This window comes from Lates calcarifer, linkage group LG2 (genome assembly GCF_001640805.2).
Source record: "Lates calcarifer isolate ASB-BC8 linkage group LG2, TLL_Latcal_v3, whole genome shotgun sequence".
Taxonomy (NCBI): domain Eukaryota; kingdom Metazoa; phylum Chordata; class Actinopteri; family Centropomidae; genus Lates; species Lates calcarifer.
Window position 1 is genome coordinate 29,472,530 of NC_066834.1, and position 24,917 is coordinate 29,497,446.

General features: G+C 39.7%; 1 protein-coding gene across 2 annotated transcripts; it reads right to left on the bottom strand.

Annotated features, from left to right (window-relative positions):
• Window positions 1-3,056: 3,056 nt before the first annotated feature.
• Window positions 3,057-23,854, bottom strand: LOC108877848 (anoctamin-9). 2 transcript variants are annotated; one of them, XM_051078180.1, is made up of 24 exons: window positions 23,609-23,854; window positions 20,339-20,398; window positions 18,845-18,967; window positions 18,612-18,748; window positions 16,799-16,848; window positions 16,605-16,663; window positions 16,411-16,490; window positions 15,798-15,932; window positions 15,457-15,550; window positions 14,202-14,262; window positions 13,991-14,073; window positions 13,734-13,838; window positions 13,042-13,206; window positions 11,030-11,066; window positions 10,744-10,855; window positions 10,203-10,257; window positions 10,024-10,121; window positions 9,675-9,871; window positions 7,945-8,097; window positions 7,374-7,518; window positions 7,153-7,275; window positions 6,286-6,379; window positions 6,088-6,200; window positions 3,057-5,902 (listed from the first exon to the last, which is right to left on the bottom strand). In XM_051078180.1, exons 1-24 carry the CDS (start codon window positions 23,627-23,629, stop codon window positions 5,869-5,871), a joined length of 2,334 nt encoding a protein of 777 aa, XP_050934137.1. In that variant the 5' UTR covers window positions 23,630-23,854; the 3' UTR covers window positions 3,057-5,868. The 2 variants fall into 2 exon arrangements, with proteins under 2 accessions (XP_050934137.1, XP_018523581.1); XM_018668065.2 differs by having other exon boundaries at window positions 18,612-18,751.
• Window positions 23,855-24,917: the final 1,063 nt, after the last annotated feature.

Sequence of the window (24,917 nt, forward strand, 5' to 3'; positions counted from 1 at the left end):
GATTTTAAAAATTCAGGACTGCAATGAGGCAAAGCAGAAAACTCACATCATACAAATCGGGGCCAGCGGGTATTTTAGACAGCTGTTAGCTTTGTGGCTCTCTCTTGCTCCAGCTATGTGCCCTGGTTGTAGGTCTCCTATATTGCAGGGGTACTCTACTTTAAGGAAAGATGTCTAATAATGGGACTGCTGACTATGGACATCCATTTAGCTTATTGGCCAGGGTATTCCTGCAAGGTTTCCTGGCTGTAACGCTTTTCATAGCACAGGCAGTTTAATTGTCTTGTTAACAATTTGTAGGTAGAGGACAACATGTTTTCTTCTTCTTTGAAGTAATTTCAAAATAATTTTAACATTAAAAACTGCTCTGTTTTGTTCATTCTGTTAAGCTTACAGCCTACAGAGGTCCCTTCATGTTTAATGGGAGATCAGTCAGTGGAAGAGGAAAAACTTCAGGACTGAAGTGGTTAAAATGTGAAGAGATCATCTGAATGTAAAAACAAACTATTGATTGTTTGATCATTCCTTATCTTTATTCCCTTCAGTCTTGTTTCAGTTACTGTTTATAGATAACACATTTTCTTATTGAACAACTCCCACATTTAATTTTTACACTGCAGAGTAGACACTGTGATCTTATTCCACAATACAAAATACTCTAGTGGTAATATACATAGTTAATAATCTAACACAGCTAATATTGATAAATCCGTTTCCGTTAACGTGCCACTGCTCCAAAGTAACAACAACCTCATAAAATTAAAAGTATACAAAACAACAGACACGTGAACATGTGCAGTAGGCTGTTTTCATATGAACAGAAACTACAAACAACTAACACACAAACTATCACACTTTCTTTTTCAGTTCAAGAAAATATTAAGGACACCACATTTGTTGGTATCTTGTTATATTCTTAATACTTAATATGAAATGATGCTAAATTATGCACTACATGTAAGAATATTTTTTACACTGTGTCAACAAGATAGTAGACAAAAATGTCTCCATTGAAATCCATTAAAACTGCAGTTTTTGATCCCACTGCCACTACAACATAAAATCATGTATTTTACTTTATTACACTCATTCTGGAGCCCTGGCCTCAAAAATGTTTTTTTTATTTTTTTTTATTTTACACTAGATTGCCCCATTTTCACATCAAATACACACTGTTGTCCAGATTTCACTTTCTCCTGTATCATGGAGCACTGAGCCGGTGGAATAAATGTCTGCAACTAAAATGGTGTGGGTGTGTTGGTATTGATGTCAGAGTGTGGTGTTTATGTGTACAGTTAGAGAGGTAGAAATTATATTATTTGTCCTGCAGATCACAGTTTCCACCCCCCCCAACCCCACACCCCCCATATACACACATACACAAACTCTCACCCACACACACACGCACGCACATACAAGCACAGGCTTTCAAACACAATAGAATATGATTTATTAAGATGTATGATTTATTAAAGATGTAGGAGGCTGAGTGTGTGTTCTCAAATGTTCTGGCAGTTCATGTTGTAGTGTTAGTACAGCAATAGGTCAGCTGGTGTCACTAAACCCATTCCCAGTCTCTCGTAAAGAAAATGAAGGTGTGATTCAGGCTCTTTTGCTATCAATGTAAACCATAATGGTGAAGTGGGTTGGAGATGACCCTCCTTCTATTTCCATGTGGAAGTCTCTGATCTCAGGGATCTCAGAGGTTGTTACTGTGGAACAATATATATAGGTTAAGTAATCAGACGACCAGAGATATTTTTTATTGTTCTATTTCACTATTCAAAATGGACTATTGTGTAGTGCGATATCTCACTGTTGTTAATATCACAACTTCCTTTATTATATGTATTTTTGTATATTTTACCTAAATTGTTTATTGTGTATTATATGTTCTTGTTTGTTTCTTAAAAATAGAATAAACAGAATTCACACACACACACACACACACACACACACACATACAAAACCCATAACTTTGCCTGAGTGTGCTTGTGGGTCCACAAAAAATGAAACTCAGAACCTTAACAGAACACATTATCACCTATGGACCCTGCAGATTCTGATAGTGGCTTTTCAGGGGGTATTGGTTGGACAACATGAGAAGATCCTTTGCAAAGTTGGTCTTCTCCACTGTTCACTAGTGCTCCAGCAGCAGCCAAATACCTCCCAGAGAGTGCTGCAGAGTGGGTGGGATGAAGCTTCTCAGAAAAACATTAAACATGAGTAGGCTGAGATAAGACAGAGGCCTTACACTCTCTCATTTCCTTATCCACTCGTTCAGATAACTCCATGAAGGAACATTATAGGGAGAAGTTGGGCCACCTGAAAACCCTCATTCCTCCACCCTAGACAAGACAAGCCACCAGAGGGAGCTTGAATGGATCGGCCATTCCCAGAACTCCTCCGTTCCTCACCTCAGCAACTCTTGACAAGCTGATCCAGTTAGGTTGATGGTTTAGATGAAGAAATTACTGAAGTTAGTTGGTGAGGGTTGATAGGAGAAAGACAGTTAAGGTATATATCAGGTTTTACAGCAGTAGGAATCCTGAGTTTGGAGAGAAATCAGTGATGGTTGAGGGCAAAGAAGCTCATAAAGTCATTTCTACTGAGAGCTATATAAATACATGGATCAACAGAGCTGTGACTGAGAGGTACTTCCAGGATCCAGACCAGACATCTGAGCCCTCCTTCTAAAATACACCACATTGCTGTCCAGTGCTCCTGTTGAGTGATATCTTAGTCAGGATGGACATATTTTCATCCCACAGTCTAACCATCTTGCTGCATTTCAACCACCGTTACTAGACTGCAGAGTAGTAGGTTAGAGTATGTTACAAGTTACATTGTTTCATAGTATGCTTTTCTAACATGTAATGTAATGTTACATGCAACAGTGTACATGCATTCATGACAGGACAACATTGCAGCAGCATGAAAATAACACTTGAAAAGTTTATTACTTCATTGCAAGTGCCTCTGAGGGTGTTTATAGGGTGATACTCTTGTTAGAAGAATGCAAATGAAATGAAACGAAATGAATGCAATACAGTAGATAATGTTAACATGTGACTTATGTTTTAATGTTAAAACAAGAAAAAGTGAAAAAAAAACAAGGTCTTCTTTCCCTGGTGCCAATTTTAAAGATAAACTTTTAACATCGGAGCAAATAATAGTTTTCACCAAACAAAACATCAAATGGCCTTTGTGTTTACATACTCTCATAGCCTTTGCACCTCTACAGCAAGTGTCAGTCTCAGTACACAATCAGGGTGACTCAAATGCGTTCAGCCCGTTGATACAGTAGAAGAAAACATATGGTAAAATGTCAGACAAAGTTAAAGTAATCTAAAGTATTTAGAATAGTCATATTGAGAATATGTAACAAGTAGCATTTTAGGACATGTATTCTGTAATCTGTTTGTAACCCTTCTAACACTGGCACACACACACAGATACAATTCATAAACACGATTCAGCATCTTTTAAAAATACATTACTCACAATAAGTTAGGGATATTGTGAGAGACTCAGTGGATGTCATACATACTCTTCAGAGATTTTTGGGATAGGGAGGCAATTGTATTGGGGTGATAGACACACTTCATTTTGTGTTTTCCACATAATGGTCTCACTGTGTACAGTGTGCCTTACATATTGGGGCACTCATGTAAATAACAATATCCCTAACTTAATGTGAGTAGTGTGTATATATATATATATATATATATATATATATATATAACATGCAACCTTTTGGTGTCTTTTATTTGAAAGTTGTACTTGCACAAGTGTTACTTTTTAAAACATTACGCTGCTATTATTGCTGCTTTCCCATTCTGCTTTTTGTTTGTTTTATTTAACCCACCTTTGGCAGATGCCATGTAAAGTTCACTGTACCTGAATATAATGACAATGAAGATAATTATTTTATATGTGAAGTCACAAAGTCACAAAAGGCCACAGTGATGACATCTCTCTGGACAGAACCTCCAACTAAAATACTGTCATCTAGTAAACAATGTGTATATGTATTTACCTTACAATAAACATTCTTTATGTCAAAATATCAAACAAAAATAAAATAAAAAGGATTTTCATATTCAGAATGTCACCTCAGGTTTACATCAGCTGCACTCAACTAGTTAGAAAAGTGACCTAAATCCTGACAAACAGAGCAGACCTTGTGGTCCACCAGGCAGTGTTCACACGCTATGTAAAGGTGCAGACACAGGTCCGAGGCTGGATTACATCCTCTCAGTGTAGTCTTGTCAGCGGCTCAATGTGGCCAAGCATATGATTATTATGAAACCACTGGCTACTCTCTTCACTCTCTGCTGCCATGAGTGGGTGAAACTCCAGGTTTGACTTTGGTCAGGCTTGGACCCATTAAACTCGCTTACAAGTCTACTTTATAATGATTCAGCTTTCTCTGATGCTGTATATGTTTTTATCAGTGATTTCTGTATATGATGGTGATGACTGACTTTGTTGTTTGGAAAAGTATCAGCAGCTCTCTGTCCTGGCTTGTATGAATGTGTGGTATCTTGTAGGCCCATTTGAATTAGCTTAAATTATACTTTATTAATCATAGTGTCATAGTCATAATTCATTAATTCATATAAGAACAAGATTTATAAACACACAAAAGTTCTGCTAATCCCCCTCACCCAGAGTTTAACCTCTCACACCTCTGCGATACACTCAGGCTTCATCATCACCAGCTCCTGTATTTACTGCCTGGGTCGCCATGGTTACCATGCTGCACTATTGGATCCATCAAAACATCAACACTTGCATTATTTGCACTAGTCTTTACTTGTGTGATGCTTTTCAAGTGACTGTGACAGTATCATAGCGTCAGTTGAGGCCATAGAGAGAAGTTTATCAAGTCATCATTATCACCAGTTATTATTATCACATAATAACACCATCCTGTGGCTCCCACAAATACAAGTACATGGCTCAGCACAGCTTAGATGATTGGTTGGGACAAATTAATTAAATCACCCATACAGTGGTATAGTTACACACTTACACACACATAACACATGGGACCTCAGAGTTAATAAATTATCTTGAAGCATGTAAACCTACTGATATAAAAGAGACATAAAATGATTTTATTTTGATGGTCTGATTTAACTTTTTAAGAAAGTATTTATCAAAAACTTTGATGAAATGCTATATTCAATATTTGACAGTGTCAGACGATGAAGAATAAATTGTTAATATTAATAATCATCTGTGGAGTGTCTGTTATAATAGCTTAGTGTATGGTCAATGACAAATGTGAGCGTTAGACTTAATATCATTATTCATCTTTAACTTCTGCATGTATGCTGATTACTGGCAGTCATAAATACAGCTTTATGAGTGTGTGTAATTAGGGAACTGTGTGCTGGTACTTTTCTTACCCATCTACACATGACATGCCATAATGTCACTGCACACTGTACACTCAAGACTGCAAGACAACCAGTGTGTCTGTCTGACTGAACATGCTATATGACATCAGTAATGATATTCTCCTGGTCAAACTTCTTAACCAGATCAGCTGATCATTTTTCAATTCATTTTCAACATTAAATGATGAAAATGAATTGTCTTACATTTTAATATAAAAACATCACATGACTGTCAACTGTTGTGTGTGATAGTGTGATAGTTGGGTGATAAACATGTCAACAGGGGAAAATTAAAAATCTGATAAAATCGTAACACATAAACCTTTACACAACATTACAGTGGAGTCTGTCCTCCTGGTCCAATGACAAATGTAAATTATATAAACAATAATCCATCTGTGTATGTCACACTTTAACCAGTCAGGACTCGTCGGTGGGAGCAGATCTGAGGACAGAGGGTTCAGACGTCTGTTGTCCTGCTGCATTTCATTTCACTGAAATACAACAAAAACACATGCACAGCATAGAGTCAGACGCCACATCCTGTCTCTCTGTCTGTCTGTACCTGTAAAGCTGCTGGTTATGTCTTACAGCTGTAGATGATGTTTTGACAGTGTTTCCACAACCTTGGCTTCATCTCTTATGATCTAACTTTTGTCCTGCAGTGCAGAGAACTCACCACAACTCTTCCTTCAGCCGAGACATTTTGTCATGCAGACGATGGTTCTTCACACGAATGGGATTGTTGGGGACGAACCAGGCAGCTATAAACTTACACACCACGACAACGTGCTGCAGAAACAGACACAGGACAGCAAATTTAACTGGCTTCATCGATTCAAATGAACACTGCTTCACCCACGTCTGGAGTACGCACCTCAAACAGGATGACGAAGGCAAAACGCACAGCCAGGACCAACCAGAACTGAGAGGTCAGACTGTAGTCCTCATTACTCCTGTAGTCTCTATAGCTGCACACAGGAAATAGTTTGTATCGTTACACCCCTACTCTGCTCCGTCTAAACGTGCAGAATAGTGATAAACAGGACAGCTCATGATTCAGTTTCATCCACACAATACAGCCATGGATATATTTAATGGAAAACAAACTAGGATCTTAAGAGTTCTTAATTATTCTCAAATTAATCTCAAATCTCTTGTTGCCACAAAACCCAGTTTCTTACAGTGTTTTCTTTACTGTAAACAGTTAAATGTAAAAAATGAAATCTTTCTTGCAGTTATTCTTTTTCTGCAGCGCAGAAGAAAAGATACCGTATTGGCTGTAATATAAGGCAATATTTTTCCTTGGGTTGTCTTATATTTCTGGACTATACAATTCCATTTCTATTCATTACAACTTATATTCTTTTTAAATGGAGCGAGTACCAGTTTAACTACAGTCTTTTAGAGCAGTGTTTCCCAACCTTTTCGAGCCGCAGCATTGTCTCACTCGCAGCAGGACTATGTTCTTTCGTATTTAGCGCGATACTGCTTCTAGTGGAAGAGCATGTAATTGTTCTGCCTGTCACTACACGCCGCTCGCTTAGAGTACCAATCAGGTGAAATTGGATAATCTTCCACGGCACACCTGATGATTTCTCACAGCACACTTAAGTGCCGTGAGAAAATTTTAGAGTGTTGCATTGTGGGTTGTTTGTAGCCTTATTGTGTTGCAGGGAATTGTGAGTATTGTCACAGTGCATTGTTACACCCCTAGAGGAGAATAAGAAAAAGGTTGTCTCACCTGCACTGTGTAACATTGACACCATTCTCTGTGACCATCTGAGAACTAGTAAAGTCATTTCGAACTGCTTGGTGACTAATAAAAGCCATGGACAGAGTGTCATTAATGTAGCCCTCCATGCAGCTGCAACAAGACCACAAAACACACATGATGAGACACAACACAGACACCACTCTGCTGACGTGCTTTTAGGTGTTTGTAGCAGCTGAAACACGACTGACTGTGTCTGAGTGTTTCCATTAGCGCATGGGCCATAACGGTAACGATAGACGAGGCGTGGAATGAAGTCTGATGACACCCCGATGACCAGACCGTTGGCGATCACCGCCATCACCCCGATGACTTCCAGCACCTTTGTCCACACACCTGCAGAGAGAGGACAGTCCTGTTACAAAAATACAGTCAATCTGATTCTTAACAATGCGTCACGAAGCTGAAGTGGTTGACTGACGGAAGTGTCAATCAAACCAACGTACTTGTGAAAACAATATTGCCATATTGTAGAGAAAAATTACTCATATTTTCAGTTTTGGAGCTGTACTGCTGACTAAGAGACAGGCAGGACCTACTGTAACAAGCAATCTGTATTATCATCAAATTCAAATACAGTGCAATGAGAGGGAATCAAGATAAATGTTAAGCACATCAGACAATATCTGATATAGGTATACCACGTGTTTCAGTATAAGTGTTCTGGTGAATTATTGAAATGATTCTGTGATGTGAAATCAGTATTGGATCAGTCCACTCCACAAAGTAAATCTTATATCACTTATATAAGAAACAGCTCACCGATGTCATTGGTCTTCCTGGGAACCAGCCGACGCTCTAAGCGGACCATCTTGATTGCGTCTAGGCGGATCTCAAAGATGTTGTTGATCAGAGCCAGCAGGGGGGCGAGGGGGAACGCTGCCACAAATATGGTGGTGAAACTGAACTGGATCACTGGAGGACACAGATAGTGAGTCCATAACATGGATGTTTAAGATAGAAGAAGATTAAAATTACATCTGTTGACATCAAATATTGTGACTTTAGACAGTGGATTTGACAAATATAGTACAGTATAGTATAGTATAGTGTATAGAACACTGATTGATCCACTGGCAACATGGATCATACTTTTTTTTTTTTTTTGCTTAGCTCCCCATAGCCTTGTTCAAAATGAATCAGCCATGCATTAAAAATAATACAGGGGGCTGCATTGTTGGGTGCTTGTTTCCCTTGTGCTGGTATTTTTCAGCCAGTGGCCTGTACAATGAAGCGAGCTTACTGGCTTGTCAGAGTAACTTCAGGTGTAACTTCCTGATTAACCTGTACTATGAAAGGTGGATTGGTTTTACTTTGTCTACTTCCATGGTAATTTATGCTGCAGTTCTACGTAAACTATTCTGAGCAGTAAAGTCAGTGTTATTCTGTGTAAGTACCACCCAACAAGTGGAAGAACCAGTCGAAAGTGACTGAGAGAGGCTGAGCGAGGCTGTACAGAGATCATCAGTCTCAATAAAAAAAAAAAACAAAGACTAAATGAATTATTTTTTTATTAATGTATTTATTTCTTTGTATTATCCCTTTCCTAAAAATCTAAAAACCTTAAAATCTGGTAGGTAGTGGATGGTGGTTTTTATTCTCCAGTTTTTCAATTTACATTATTTTAATTAGTAATTTTTTTTTCTCACACATGATCAATATAAATAATCCTTTTTTTTCGGGGGGGGGGGGGTGTTGCTCCTGAAACACATTAAATACACATTCAAGTACAAATGGTGGTCGGGGTGGACTGGGATGTGTCTCCACAGAAACCCTCAGTTATTTCCTCACTAACCTGAGAGTCAGAGGAGGGCGAGCTGGTGGCTGTTCATAAGACTGGCATGTCAACTACATTTATTATTTTAAACTGACCAATCAAAACATTGGGTACAATAGGCTATTACATCACTGAGCTGCCACCAGCAGAGGTCACTGCCCCCTGAACTTACTCCATTATGGGCCTTTATTATGTTAAATGTATCAGGAGGTGGCCCTACTCCTGTTTTTCTAAGTTCAGCCTAGTCAGTCAGTTAGTTGTCCTAATAATTAAGACATATTTTACATGTCCTTACATTATATATTACAATTTAAGAATCCAGAGAACATGTGACAAGTCTCCCTGTCTTTGCTGACAGCCACAGTTTTACATTGTGTCGTTGGAGTTTTTTTTAAATTCCTCATAAACCGTCAGAATTAATGTGCACCCTTCATCTGAGAAAAATACGCTGCACACCCCTTTTATGCACACACACTAACTCAGATTAAGTTAACACCAACTCAGCTTACTGACATCTGAACCACTGTCGTAGTACAGTTTACCACAGATTGAGGCAGTTAGTCAGCCCCGACTTTCCTTGATAACCCCGAGTTAAATCAGAGGAGGTTAAACTCCCTTTGTAGTACAGACCTCAGGTACTGTAAGGACTTTGTGTGAGTAAACAACCCATCTTCACGCCAGTGTATAATGCTCAGGGCAGAGACTGTTGACCTACCCATTTCCAGGAACTCATTGAACAGGCTGAAGGCATCTGTGTCAGCCAAATGGTAGTTACGCAGCCAGTCCCTAAGTTTGCAGATTTCACACGGTTCGACATGCCCCTGTTCGTCACGGCAGGTCTTCCTGTAACAGTGACCGCACTTCCTCTCCAGCTTCTTTGCAGATTTTCTGCTCAGACAGCTCTTCAACCAGCTGGAAAACACACAAACGGAGAGTCCGACACATTTACAACGTGAAATCGCTCTGATGATGTCTAGGCTGACACAACATGGGCCTGGACTCTAACTCATTAACAGCTGCTGTGTCACAAAAATAAAAGTCAAATGAAAACACAGCACACTCACGGCACTGTGAACTCAAAGATGTTGTTGAGCGTCTGTTTGAGCAGCATGATCACAGCCATCTGAATGAAAAGGTCCGTCAAACATCCACTAGGATGGCACTATGAGAAAGACACACAGAGGGTTAGTGCCATGATGCTGATGTGCTGAAGGTCTGAACATTAGATGAATCTCCTCCTCACCTCCTCCAGTCTCCACCGAGCTATACGCACATAATTTCCTGGATGGCCATTTATCCTGTGAGAAAAGAATGTCAAGGCCCCATCAGCAAACTGCATTTTAAACCTCTGAGCTCAAGACTGGGTACTACAGAAATCACCAAATCACCAGAATTGGTTCATGCTTTACACTCTACATTATTACTAATGTCTTTTCCTCAAATATGAAAAACAAACTGTTACCTGGCTCAGAAGTTGTTCTGCTGACTTTACTGACAGTCAGCATCAGAGCTGCCAACAAACATGAGCCACACTGCCTCATTCTCTCTTCCATTTCAATCGCCCATTTCAAATAATTAGATAATAATAAGACTTGGTTTATAGAGTTTACAACCTGAGACACTGACACAACTAAATAAAGCAGCAATTTGACAACTGATGCATCAACTTATTCAGTTTTAAGGGCAACCCAACCTAACTTAAAAATAATATCAGTGCATTTAAATAGTGTTTCATGTCTCAATATATATATTTCTATATATATATATATGTACAGATTGAGTACCTGCCAAGGAAGAAGGCCACATAGAAGAGTGAAGAGAAGAGAGTGAAGAACTGGAAGGTGAACATCTTGACTGTGAAACTCCTCTCTGCGGCAGCAAATGAGTTTGGGTTTTCTGAATACAAACACACACAGAGCACGTGGGAAAAAATTTAGTATTAATTAAAACAGATTAATATCTGATTTGGTCTAAAATTGGTCTGATATGTAGATGTATATTTACAATTGAAAAACAGCATTTTCAATGTACTGTTCTAAATGTATAAAAAACATTCAACTCGATTCTCACCTATTTCACACAGCTTGAGGGAAACCCATCGGTTTACCTACAGATGGTATTGAAGGCAAGAAAGACATTAAAGATTTATGAGTTATGACTCTGTTGGCAGGCAGACCTTTAGAGGAGCAGGGATCTGGTTGTTTCAGCTGGTTTTCGGGAGATTCCCTCTTCCTGTTTCCTCAGTGGACTGATGTTTGATTTTCCTGTCAGTTTAAAAACTGCACAGAGAGTCTTTTTTGTTTGTGACGATCAGCTGCTGTGAATGAACACCACCACCACACTGACTGCTCTTTTCCACTACAGCAACTTAATCACCTGTAACTTGTCTCCACTGATGCTCCCTCCCCTCACTTTGTGGACAAGTTCCTGAGACTATATTTGGTCTCTGCTCAGGAGGGGAAGGGAAACAACAGCTGGTTTGTGACAACAATAAAACATTACATTTTAGTTATGAATCTCTCCTGTAAACTGGCAGTTTTCTGCTTAAAAGTTTAATACGTTTAATTACATTTCCCTGTTACCTTACGGTGAAGCTGGTATTGTTTATGTCATGTAACTTTCCCACTACTGACATATTTGCAGGCCAGCAATGGGGAGGGTAACAATACTAAAGTCAGCACATGAAAATGTAAATGAAAATCTAGATTTTATCCTCCATGGCCTGTCCAATACCTGAACTGTACTCAACACACCAAACACATGAAAATGTCCTTGTGTCTTCTTTTCAATAATGTATATCTTAATCATTAGGCAGAACCTAGAACCTTACAGGTTAGACACGGTTACGTTCCTGTATTGGAAAAGGCTCACAGACACTGTCAGTGTTCTAATAGTGCACTGCTTTTAGAAAATGGTGTTTGATGTCTTGCTTTTATTTTCATTTTATTTCTTATGTTTAGTCTGTTGTGTGCTTATATATGAGGCAGGATGGTAAAATTCAAACAAGCTGAACTCGCACATCATGACCACCTGTGTGTCTCACACTATGAGGTCTGGACAACAGCCTGGACATGATCCAGGATGTGGGCTATTTCAGCATGCTAACATATCTGCTAGGGATCGCATAATACACAAACTACCGGTCCTAATAGTGAATCTAATAGTGAATCTCTAATAGTGAACAGAAAGCTTCCAGGTGACACCACACACTCAATGCTGTCATGTGGACGCCCTCAACAACAACTGAGTCAACAGCTGTATTCCGCACCTTTCATCTCCGTACCACTAAAAACATACTTTTCCATGTTTGTGATGTTTGTTTCTCTGGGTACTCATGGAGTGTAGTTAACCTGAGCTAACAGGGTTCGCGGTGACAATAGAGCAGTAGTAGAAATTTTAGTCAATGAGTGGAAGGATGAATATAAGAGGAATATGATGAGTCCATGGGTCACTCTGTGGATTTAATGTGGGGGTGGGAAAGTCCTACTTAGAGGGTCTAAAAGGAACAGTTTGACATTTTGTGACACACGTTTAGTTGCTTTCTTATTTACTTCATGAGAAGATCGATAGCTCTCATTTCTGACTGAAAATGTTACCGTCATGCACTGAAATTTGACTTTTCAAAGAAATGACTTCAGTTCTATCTGACACACAGGCAGCTGACCGGCTGTTGTTGTCAGCTGCGTTCATCACTTCTAGTGTTTCTACAGTACTGCGAGTTGAATTGAGGTCAAAGAACAACCAGTTGCTGTGAATTAGACTTACTTCCCTGTCACATGACAGAGAGACAGCCTGCACAAGCTGCACCTCCTTCTTTTTGACAATGAACACTGACTGTGCAGTGATGGCTGAGCATCTGTTGGAATGACATGAACAAAAACTGATGTTGAGTGGGAGTCAGTAGTCGTGTTGGCAAGCTAGGCTAACTGGTTTCCCCTTTGTGCTTATGGATGGGTTTCTTAAACGTTGCATGTTGTGAACAGGCATACTGTATGTCCAGGCTGTCAGTCCATGACCAGTGCTGTGTGTACTTGCTGTCATGTATTACTGTGCTTACAGGAATACTGATGGAGAAAACGTACCCGAGTCATGATTTGAATGGTGACATAGTGCAGCACAGCTCCCAGCATCATCGCCACAGTGTTGGCGTGGTCACTGATAAACCCGCAGTTGCACTCAGACAACAAGGGAGCAGCCACCACCCGAAACACCACCAGAGCTTGAGCGAGCCCGATGATCAGCATCAGCTGGAACATAAACACACACACACACACACACATTGACATGCTGCTTCCTTTTTCTGCTGACTCTCCTGTTACTACTGCTGTCTATTTATCTCATCCTCTTTCATTGTCTTTCCTGTGCCGATTTGAAGCCTTTCATCTGTATTTTACAACACATTTTAGTTGTTCCCAAATCAGCAGGAAATAATGGACATTAATATGATATTTCAGCTGTTGTCCTGAGGAAATTAAACTCATCCTTTGGTTGTGATGCAGTTTCATTTTGGCAGAAACCATGCAAGCAGTTAGTGAACATTCTTGTGATTGTCAGTAATCAGTGATCTGTGAACGACTCCTCCCATAAACATACTGTTCCTAAACAACATTTGACCTAAGTCATATCTCACATGGACAACCAGCAAACCCCATTACCAAACATGCTTATGTATCAGACTCAGTGCTGTATGTATGTATGTATGTATGTATGTGTGTGTGTGTGTGTGTGTGTGTGTGTGTGTGTGTATGTGTGTGTGTGTGTGTGTATGTCTTACCATGAGGGTTACCAGGATGAGGACCAGAGTACTGTGCAGGTAAGAGTGTGTGAAGTGTTTAGGTGTACAGTTCGGATCATTGACTATTTCCAGAATCAGTTCCTCCTGTTAACACACACACACACACACACACACACACACACACACACACACACACACACACACACACACACACACACACACACACACACATCTAGACTCAAGACTCGTCTTTAAACATAGCATGATAATGTGTGAGTTGATGCAGACAGCAGTACCTCTTCTTCACACCAGTCGTAGACCTTCCAGCGAGAAACATATGTGGCTCTGTGTCTCTTCCACAGCTCCAGGAACAGAGTAGCTGAATACAAACAGACAGTTAAAGAAGAATTCCACATCACCATTGTGACGTGGAGTTCACATTAAATCAGATATGACAAAAAAATCACATTAGATTAGACATGACATTCAAGCAGATAAGAGACTCACCCCAGATTGCCATGAACATAGCAAAAGCCACAGTACCCTCGTTGTCGAACAGATGGCTAACCTGTGTGGACACAGACACATCATGGAAGACATGAGGAGGGAATATCAAAAATCCTTTACCACACAAACACAGACGAACAGCAGGACTGGGTTTAATGCTTTTGTTCAAATACAGAGCCTTCGTAGCTGGTACAGCCTTTCTTACTTGAGCACTAAGAAATATCTGTTGCAGCCTGCATGTGTGAATGGGTTGTGTTCTTTTAAAAAAAAAAAAAAAAAATCTAAAATCAAACAACAAGCGCACAAGTGTTAAAAGTAGATTACACTGTGAGTTTATCTCTAATGTAAGCTACTAAGATTAGCATGCAACTTTAAAGTAACCAACCTTATTTCTCAGAGTACTAGGGTAGTATTACCTCCAGTACAGTATATTGTTAGTGTTATATTTAAAGGTGCATTCCACCAATTTTACACATAAAAATCATAAAAATTCTTAATCTGGAATCTGGAAACAGCTGTACCATGTCCTCTGAAGTTCTGGAGGAACAAAGTTATATACTATAGTGCATTTAGAATCCAGAACCCTTATGGTAAAAAATATTTAAATTATTTTTTTCCCCACATCAATCTACATTCAATATGTCATAATGACAAGGAGAAAACACAATTTTAGACATTTTGGTAAATGAGAATGACCAGACAGAAGACTCTCCCACATGAAAGTTTCCCACATGAAGGCCCCTCAAACTGTGAGATTGTCTGGTCTGATGAAACTAAGGCCTCAAATCTAAGCATCATGTTAGGTTTCCTGCATGACTAGGAAGAGTCCTGGTTGTCGCTTCTTCTATTTAAGAATTATGGAGGCCTCTGTCCTCTTGGTAACCTTCAGTGCAGCAGAAATTTTTTGTAGCCCTCCCTAGACCTGTGCCACAACACAATCCTGACTCTGAGCTCTGCAGACAGTTCCTTAGACCTCATGGCCAGATCATGTCCAATCAGTTGAAATGACCATAGCTCAGTTTCAATTGTCAGTGTAAAGGGTCTGAATACTTATGTCTATGTGACATTTTAATTTTTCCTTTTTAATAAATTTATGAACATTTTTAAAATTTGGTTTTGGCTTAGTAGTAGATTGATTTTTAAACTTTAGGATAAGGCTGCAACTTGACAAAACATGAAAAAAGTGAAGGGGTCTGAATATTTTCCAAAGACATTGTATGTATAAAGACAACAGATGAATAGTTCATGAATTCACCTTAGCGTAGGCACAAGTGTCTGACAGCTGCCACACGTCACACCTTTTATCACAGCGAGGACACATTATGATGCTGGAGTTACACACTTCCTTACTGAGGACACAAACACAGATACAAAGATTAAAAGGTTAATGGAAATAAGAGGTCAGTCATATTGTGGTAATGATGCAGCTGCTGCTTGTGCAGAAGCACAGAAGAGATTAACAGGAAGGGCTACTACAAGTGGCCAAATAATACTTTTCCACACCAACACACCTTTAAAAGCTACTTTACAAATGCGGTTACGTTAATGCAAAATGACCATTTACCACACATTATTGCTTCCATGTAGCCAACTCACATGAGAGGGTTAGTGTTGAAAAAGGCCAGTCCATACAGGAACACTACAACACCCAGAGCAGCAGCTGGAACCAGCAGCTTGGTATACCAGCCCAGCCACAGGTAGTACAGAGCCACCTTCTCTCCAAAGTAAGATCTGCAGACAGACAAATATGTCAACACACCAGAGACTTTAAAACAGTGAACTTCATATGAATTATCCACATTTGTACATTATTCCCATGAGACTAGAATGACAGACTGATATGAGAGAGGTAGCGAGATTCAGGCTTTTTATCCCCCCTCTGAAAAGGTTTGAAAGGATACTATCTAGTTGCTTTTAAGGATAGAAGGATCATCCAAACAATCAGTCATCAGTTAAAGCCCATTTCTTAAGCTTTACTGACAACAAGAGGACTGAACATTTTTTACAGTGAACAGATAACCACAGCTGCATGTTCAGGCTTTGCCTTCTTGACATATTGTGAAAATGTATTTCTACATGGACCGTCCTATACATCTAAGCAAGAGATTTTCACACTGACACTGTAGGTCCCCTGTCAGACAAAGTCAGGACAACTGCACCCCCCACCCGCCTAAAACAGGAAGTGTAATGTCTCCCTGGATTCACTGACTTGACTTCGTTGACTGGTTGTCCTGTAAACAGAGCCGACCATCGAGCCCACTTCTGCTGCAGCCGTTTCTGCTGCTTTCTCTGAGAACAATGAAACAAAATCAACATTTACTGTCATACTGTCAGATCTGACTCAGTATGAGCAGATAATCAATACCAAAGCACTCAGCAGCACTCAGTCAAAGGCTGACTTACCTCATGGAGGCAGAATATGGTTTCAAAAACATCTTTCATCAGAAGTTCTTCCAGGTTCTCTGACAGAAGAAAACACAACATGTCTGCATGAAAGGCTGCTGTGTTTACTGTCCCATATCTCAACATTGTTCTATCCATAATCATTATTCATGGTTTGCTTATTGTTAAGTTTGCCAGTGATTAAAAACACTCACCTCCTGTGTTTAGGAAGGTCTGATGAAGGATGAAATGGACGATTCGAATCCTGAAGAAACAAACAAACAAACAAAAAAAATTAAATCCAACTTCATGGTCAGAACAGGTTTACATGACATTTGACTATACAGATGAAAGTACACACTATATACGTGCATCCTTATTCATCAGCACAAAGAAAGTTGTTTGTATTTCTGTAGAAAATGGGTCTTCAGACATCTGGGACATTAACATTACACTCTGTACAAAAACCTAACAGATGTAATCTGAGAGCTTTAGAGGAGCTGGTAGGTACATTTTTCCTTATTTTGGGCAGAGTTAGGTGAGCCTGTTAAAATATTGCATTAAGGGAAAATCCCATTAGTCAGGATACTACACAAAGCTGCAGTGTTTCAATAATCCTGAAGACGTCAGTGTTGAAGAACATCATGTTATGGTTAAAACAACCTTTCACATACTAGTGGCTCTACCAATGAAGCTGCTGTGATCAGCATTTTGGCTGTTCTATTAAGGATAATTGCATAACTCTACACTCTTCTGACAGCTCTAAGGGAGTGAACCTTTGGATTTAATAAGTGGTTGAACCTCCCTTTACAGTAATAACCTCAGTCCAGCTCTTCCAGCTGTGGATCAGACCTGTACAATGTTCAGGAGGAAGTCTGGACCATTCTTCCTACAGAACTCCTACAGCTCAGACATATTCCCAGGATGCCTGGTATAAGTGTTTTCTCTGAGCTCATTCCACAGCATCTCTGTTGGGTTATGGTTTGGCTCCACATGGTGGATTTTCTTTGTCTGAAGTCTGTAGTGCTGCTGATCTTCAGCTGGTGGACAGCCACCCTGACATTACTCTGTAAGATACACTGAGAAACTTGGGAATTCATTTTCCCATTGATGATGGTGAGCTGTCCAAACCCAGAGGCAGCAAAGCCCCAAAACATGATGCTCCCTCCACCCTACTTCACCTTTGTGGTGACGCACCATATGCATAGTGCTGTGTGCTCTTCCCCAAAAATTCAACCATAGCTACCCAGTAGTGTTGTGGTGGGTCGAGCTGCTCTTTGACAGGTGCACAGTGAGGTTTTTTGGAGAGCAGCAGCTTCTTCTGTGCCATGCACCATGATCTGCATATTATCCTTTAGCTGTCACTCTGAGCCTCTTCTTTACCTCACTGACCAATCTGTGTCTTTGGAGTCATCTTAGCTGGACGTCCTCTTCTAGAGAGAAGAGCCACAGAACTAAATCACCTCCACTTACAGACCTCGTCTGACTGCAGACTGATGAATATCTGAACTCTCTGAGATGACTCTGTATCTCTTTCCAGCTTTATGCTAATCAGCAGTTCTTGATCCTAAGTCTTCTCAGATCTTTTCTGTGAGGCTTGGTTCACATCAGCAGATTCTTCTTATGAATAACAAACTCAAACCCTGTACAGAGGTTTATAATGATATAGTTACCTTATAATTACCTTATGGTAATACAGTGTGTATCTAAAATAAGCCATTGATAGTTTGTGGGTGTGCCGGCAATAAGAGTTAAACAGTGCCATTTTAGTTATTTTCTATTATCATTATTATTTCTATTAATAACATTATTATCAGATTTCAGTACATTGGAAGTTGGTTCCTTTATTCCTGTTCTCACAATGATTTCTGTGTTACTAGATCAAATAGATTGTGTTTGGTCAAAATTATAACTTAATGATCTGGCCATAGGACAAATTTATACATAAATGCAGATAATGTCAAATGATTCACTTACTTCTTCTTCCCACAGTATATGTGTATATACATATATATAAGTGTGTGTTACCTAGTGGCCTGGGTGACGGCTCCCTTCACATCTCCACACCAGTTGCAGGAGTCGGACACCTTGAGCAGATACTGATAGTCTTGAAATATCTGAGTGGGAGCACGCAGGCCGAAGAACACTTTGTCATCATGAACAATCTTCTGAAACCCACACACAAACAACAAGCACATTAGTGGGTTATCTTAGAGCACATTACATTCTCTGTCAGGTCACGGTATTTTGAGGAGACTCACAGTGACTGTGATGTTCTTCTTCTCCAGCTCCTGGATGAAGGCTTTCTGTCTCTGAGCCTTCAGGTTGTTGTCATTGTCCACCTTGTGTGCCACCAGTACATAATCAAATGTCTTGCGGGTGGCCTGTTCAAACACAAAATATCACCAATGACAACGTAATCTAAAGACCGAAGCACACAGGAAGACAATATGAAAGACTCACTTTTCATGTGAACAACTGAGGTCAACACTATACATTTCTTCTAGGAGATACTGGATATGGAGACTTATCCCATTTGCAGACAAACAGTGCACATTGCACAGTCTGACTTCGCTCTGTCTACAGTCTGTCCTCTTATTCCGAGTTACAGCAGAAGGAAAACTTGGCAGACCCATTTAAGGGCAGGAGTGGATGTTGGACAGGACATACTGAGTTACATTTTCACATTTTAATAAAGCAGATACATCATGTAAATGAGACACCAGACATGGACAGGTTGATTGGTTTATCTTGAATGGTACTAGAAGATAAAACTGTATGTGTTCATGTCTTACATCACACAGCCTCATCTGTTCTACACAGAGTCAAAGAGTTGTTTCTTTAGAGCAGAGAGATTCTGTGTTTGAATTTTACTGATGAGGTCTGTCCTTAGCCTGACCTCAGTCTGTCCTGGATCTGTCCTCAGTCTGTCTCTGGTGTGTCCTAAATCTATCTATAGTCTGTCCTCAGTCCAAGGACAGGCTGTAGGCAGAGTGAAGACAGGCCAAAGACAGACTGAGGGCAGACTGTAGGCAGATCATAAACAGACCAAGGACAGATTATAAACAGACTAAGGACAGATTGTAAAAGATTGAAGACAGACTGAGGACAAACCAAAGATGGGCCGAGGACACTGAGGACAGAGCTCATCAGTTAAATTCATAACCCAGAATCTCTGTGGTCTTGCAGAGCACAAAGACCTGCTGCATGTAGAAACTGCTCCCAGCACCTGCACATCTGCTTTATCTACATGTTGTATCTTGTTATCTAATGGGCTAGTCACCAAAGCATTCAATGAATCAGCTGTGTTCTGTTCAGAATAACATCTTTTCAGGTGTTTGTGTTGTAAGTGATCCATGCTCCAGATTTCAAGTCTTTGATGCTGTCTTTTCATGCAGCAAAGTAAAAGTCAAATTGGGTCCAGCAGAGGGAAAACTTGGCAGGCCCATTTAAGGGCAGGAGTGGATGTTGGTCAGGAAATACTGAGCTCCAGTTACATTTTCACATTTCAATAAAGCAGATACATCATGTAAATGAGACAGAAGACATGGACAGGTTGACTGGTTTATCTTGAACGGTGAAAGAAGATAAAACTGTGTTCATGTCTGACGTCACACAGCCTCATCTGTTCTACACAGAGTCAAAGAGTCAGTCTGTCCTTAATCAGTCTACAGTCTGTCTATAGTTATATTGTTGTTGATGTTGTATGAAAAACACAGATGAGAGTAGGCTAGAGATAATCACTGGATTCTTACCGTTGTTGGAAGTAAAGGCTCAGTGTCATCTTTCTGTCTGTCCCACAGCTCAGTGCCTTCCTTTAACACACAGATAAGGTTAGCATTACAACACACATATTGTACAGTGCAGCCTGTTTTTGTGTCACATGGACTGTGTTGGTCTCATATCACAGATATGTGTAATACATTTTAAATTAATTAAACAATAATAGAACTGCATTTAGATACAGTCTCACCTGGTGTTAGCTTACGCTGGCTGATGATGGTAAACGCCAGGTAAATATTGATGCACAATTACATCACATCACATTACATTATATTACACTATAGTGCTAATGGGTCTCTGGATATGAGAAGATATTACAGCTCACATTCATTTGTTATGTAGAGCTATAACACTGACCTGGAGATTATAAAACACTTTAACACTCTTTCTGTTGCTCTTTAAAGTGAGACTGTCCACATAGTAAAAAAACGGTATTTCTGTCTTTCGTTTACGAATGAAAACTCATTAATAATAAATTGTGCTCAGGTGTTTGTCAGCTACAGCATGTATCATATGTTGGCCAATTTTAGGAAAGACAGATATACTGCTAACTTTATGACTCTTCTTTATTTGAGTTATTGTCACACTATGTTTCAGTATTTGCCATCATACTATCCTGCAGTGGAAGTCTGTGTTCAGTGGAAAAACTTGCACTAATCATTATTTTCATTATGAATATATGTGCAGTAAAGTAAAGCTTTTGTTTGTCTAACATGCAGTCCGACAAGTATTCAATTACAATACTATAATGAAGTTCAAGAAGAGCAGCAAATTCCAATTTCTGAGAAGCTGGAGTCACAAGGTGTTTGGTATTTCCTTCAGGTGAACTGACACCTATGTGAAACAGGTTGAACACAAAGACACTTAGACCTAACTAGGTGATTCTAATAACCTGGATACCAGTGAACTGTCCATATGAAAATATGACTGATCCTAATTACATAGTCCCAGAAAACCTGTTTGTTTGAATGTTGTGTTAAGGGAGACGGACATTATTTTCAGTCAACACCGTTACACATCAAACTGTAATATCTTAAAATATCCCTTTGCTTGCTTACAATATCTGTTGTGATTCATCTGAACACATTTTCTCTCAACTCTGATGTGTTTATGGACAGCTGTTAGAGCAGCTTTCAGTACAAAGTCTCTGTCTTCATCTCTAACTGACATTTAGTAGCCTGCAGGTCCAGACCTGCCTGACGTGCTCCTCAGGTCTTCACTTCAGTTCACTCCTGTTGTTGTCTCCTGCTTTCACCTGCTGCTTTGTTCAGCCTTTAACTCCTTAATACTGTTTACTCCTCTTGTACTTTTAACTGTGTAGATAGGAGATCAGGTCAATAGATAAGCCAAGTTTCTATTCTGGGAGAGCAGTGAGATGTAGGATACTGCAGTACAACTTAAACCCTATAACATGGGTGTGACCTCACCTGCTGCCACTGATCAACAGGTTTCACTTCTGATCTCCTACTGAGCACACCCACCCACCCACACAGTCATGTGTCATCAAAAGAAAATTAATCGTCAATTGTTTAAATGACAGATTCATTTAGGCATAAATGTGCATAAACACTCAATCTTTGGCTGCTGGTTGGACAAAACAAGACACAAAATCATCATTTTCTGACATTTCACAGAACACAACATGCAGACTGACAGTGATTGAGCTCTATGGAAATCTCTGCGTTTCTGTAGAAATGGGTCTTAAAATCTATTCAGATTTTTATCTAAGCTATAATAATGAGCAAACAAAAATCTGTTTGAACTAGTAACACACACATCGTTGTGTTGTCCCCAACCATACTGAAAACATCATTCAAATATTCACAGTGTGGGTTGGAAAAAGTATGTGAACCCCTCGGCTAATGACATCAACAAAAGCTAACTGGAGTGTGGTTTAGAGCCACTTTGATTTTTTTGCCATTTTGAGTTTGTTATTCATAAGAAGAATCTGCTGATGTGAACCAAGCCTCACAGAAAAGATCTGAGAAGACTTAGGATCAAGAACTGCTGATTAGCATAAAGCTGGAAAGAGTTACAGAGTCATCTCAGAGAGTTCAGATATTCATCAGTCTGCAGTCAGACGAGGTCTGTAAGTGGAGATGATTTAGTTCTGTGGCTCTTCTCTCTAGAAGAGGACGTCCAGCTAAGATGACTCCAAAGACACAGATTGGTCAGTGAGGTAAAGAAGAGGCTCAGAGTGACAGCTAAAGGATAATATGCAGATCATGGTGCATGGCACAGAGGAAGCTGCTGCTCTCCAATAAAAACCTCACTGTGCACCTGTCAAAGAGCAGCTCGACCCACCACAACACTACTGGGTAGCTATGGTTGAATTTTTGGGGAAGAGCACACAGCACAATGCATATGGTGCGTCACCACAAAGGTGAAGTAGGGTGGAGGGAGCATCATGTTTTGGGGCTTTGCTGCCTCTGGGTTTGGACAGCTCACCATCATCAATGGGAAAATGAATTCTCAAGTTTCTCAGTGTATCTTACAGAGTAATGTCAGGGTGGCTGTCCACCAGCTGAAGATCAGCAGCACTACAGACTTCAGACAAAGAAAATCCACCATGTGGAGCCAAACCATAACCCAACAGAGATGCTGTGGAATGAGCTCAGAGAAAACACTTATACCAGGAATCCTGGGAATATGTCTGAGCTGTAGGAGTTCTGTAGGAAGAACGGTCCAGACTTCCTCCTGAACATTGTACAGGTCTGATCCACAGCTGGAAGAGCTGGACTGAGGTTATTACTGTAAAGGGAGGTTCAACCACTTATTAAATCCAAAGGTTCACTTACTTTCTCCTCCAGCACTGTGAATGTCTAATGATTGTGTTCAATAATGACATAAAAGGTTTGGCTGTGTTATTTACCTAAAGACATTGTGTTTGTCTGTAGTTGTGTTTAGTTTGAGTTTACAACAGCCCACAAACACTGAAGCTGTATGAAAGGAGAGTTATCTGTCCTTCTGTGTTCACCATCAAAGAGCTCCATTTAAAGGAAAAGTCAGTTTGCCCTTAAGACTTTTTGTCTTTGTCTTTTGTGCCATTAGTTTGAATTAGAGCTGCCGCAATTAACACGATGTCACAGACTTTTTTTTTAAACTAACAATGTTAAACAAAAGGAGAGTAAAAAAACTGTGTGAAATGAGAGAGTAAAGTAAACCGGTCCCTGGGTGAACCTCGACAGTCCTGAACATGTCGGGGGGTCATGGAGAACATAAATCATGAAATGTGCCTTTACCTCGAGGGTCTTGAAAAACATGTCGGAGGTTGTTCCACGGTTGATTTGAAATTGTGTCAGCGGAGAAAACTACATCCAGCGCGGAGATACAGGTTCCTTCATACAGCTGTTAGAGCTCCATCATAACTTTACTGTAATAACTGCCAATTTCCATAAGCAAATCTGAAACATTTATCTCTTCAGCACCGGACTCATCTCCTCACTTCCGCACGTTTACAGGTGAGCGCGGCCCTGTATTTGAGGGTGCGTGTGGGCAGGTAAAGGTATGTTGACTCGCTGACGTCATCTTTCACCAAAGACAGGACAATCTGATGATGCGTTCAGGTTGCGGCAGAAATATGGAAAATATCGGCTATTTTGGAGCAACTAATTTTGTACTAAGTATACGTAAGCTGTAATTAAATTGTAGACACAAACTTAAATGTATTTCGTGTACTTTCATGTGCTAAAGTGGAACAACTAAAAGTATACTTAAGTACACTTAAGTATATGGCTGTGTATACATGCTCAATAGGAGAGCATGGAATATAGAGTCCTGAACAAAATCTTGATGATTGCCACGGTTCTAAACAAAAAAGAAACAAATTACAATATCTTATCCAAACAAATTACATTCCAGGCTTTGAGGTCAAATATTTATCAATTAAAGTACCACAAATATTTCAAATGATACTTAACTAAACGTGTATTTCATCATTTCATTTTTTTTAACCAATTAAATCAGGATTATTGACCATTTACCTCAATATCAAATCATACCATAATTCCAACAAATAGAAAGAAACTACTACTTGACTGAAGATCTCTCAAAAGCAAGATGGCAAACACCAACAAATGGTCTTGCAAAGGTGTATGGAGACAATGAGGAATGAGGAAGTCAGCAAGCCCCCTATTTACAGTGAAGGCTGGGGTAGTAAAGGCATACTTGACCACCACTTGTTGGGTAAACTTACAGTAGCTCAAACTTAAGTAATGTAACCATATCAAAGCACAGATGTGGGATTTCTCTATGTCCTGAAGTCAGATGTATCAGCCGCTTCCAGAAATTATAGAGCAATATGTTTTCATAGAATCTGGATATCACAAATTCTTCATTTACTGTTTTCCAGCATTTTATTTTGAAAACCAGAAGTCCATAATCCTGCCTGTCTGCTTGTTCAGAATCATTTGAACCATAGACTGTATGGTTTCAATGCATTTACCATAAAGGCTAGAATATGGGAGCTCTCTAATTTTTGTGTCGGCTGGTTTGACCGCAAATTATGTATGTATCTTCTATATAAAATATTAAATGTCAATACTGTAAATG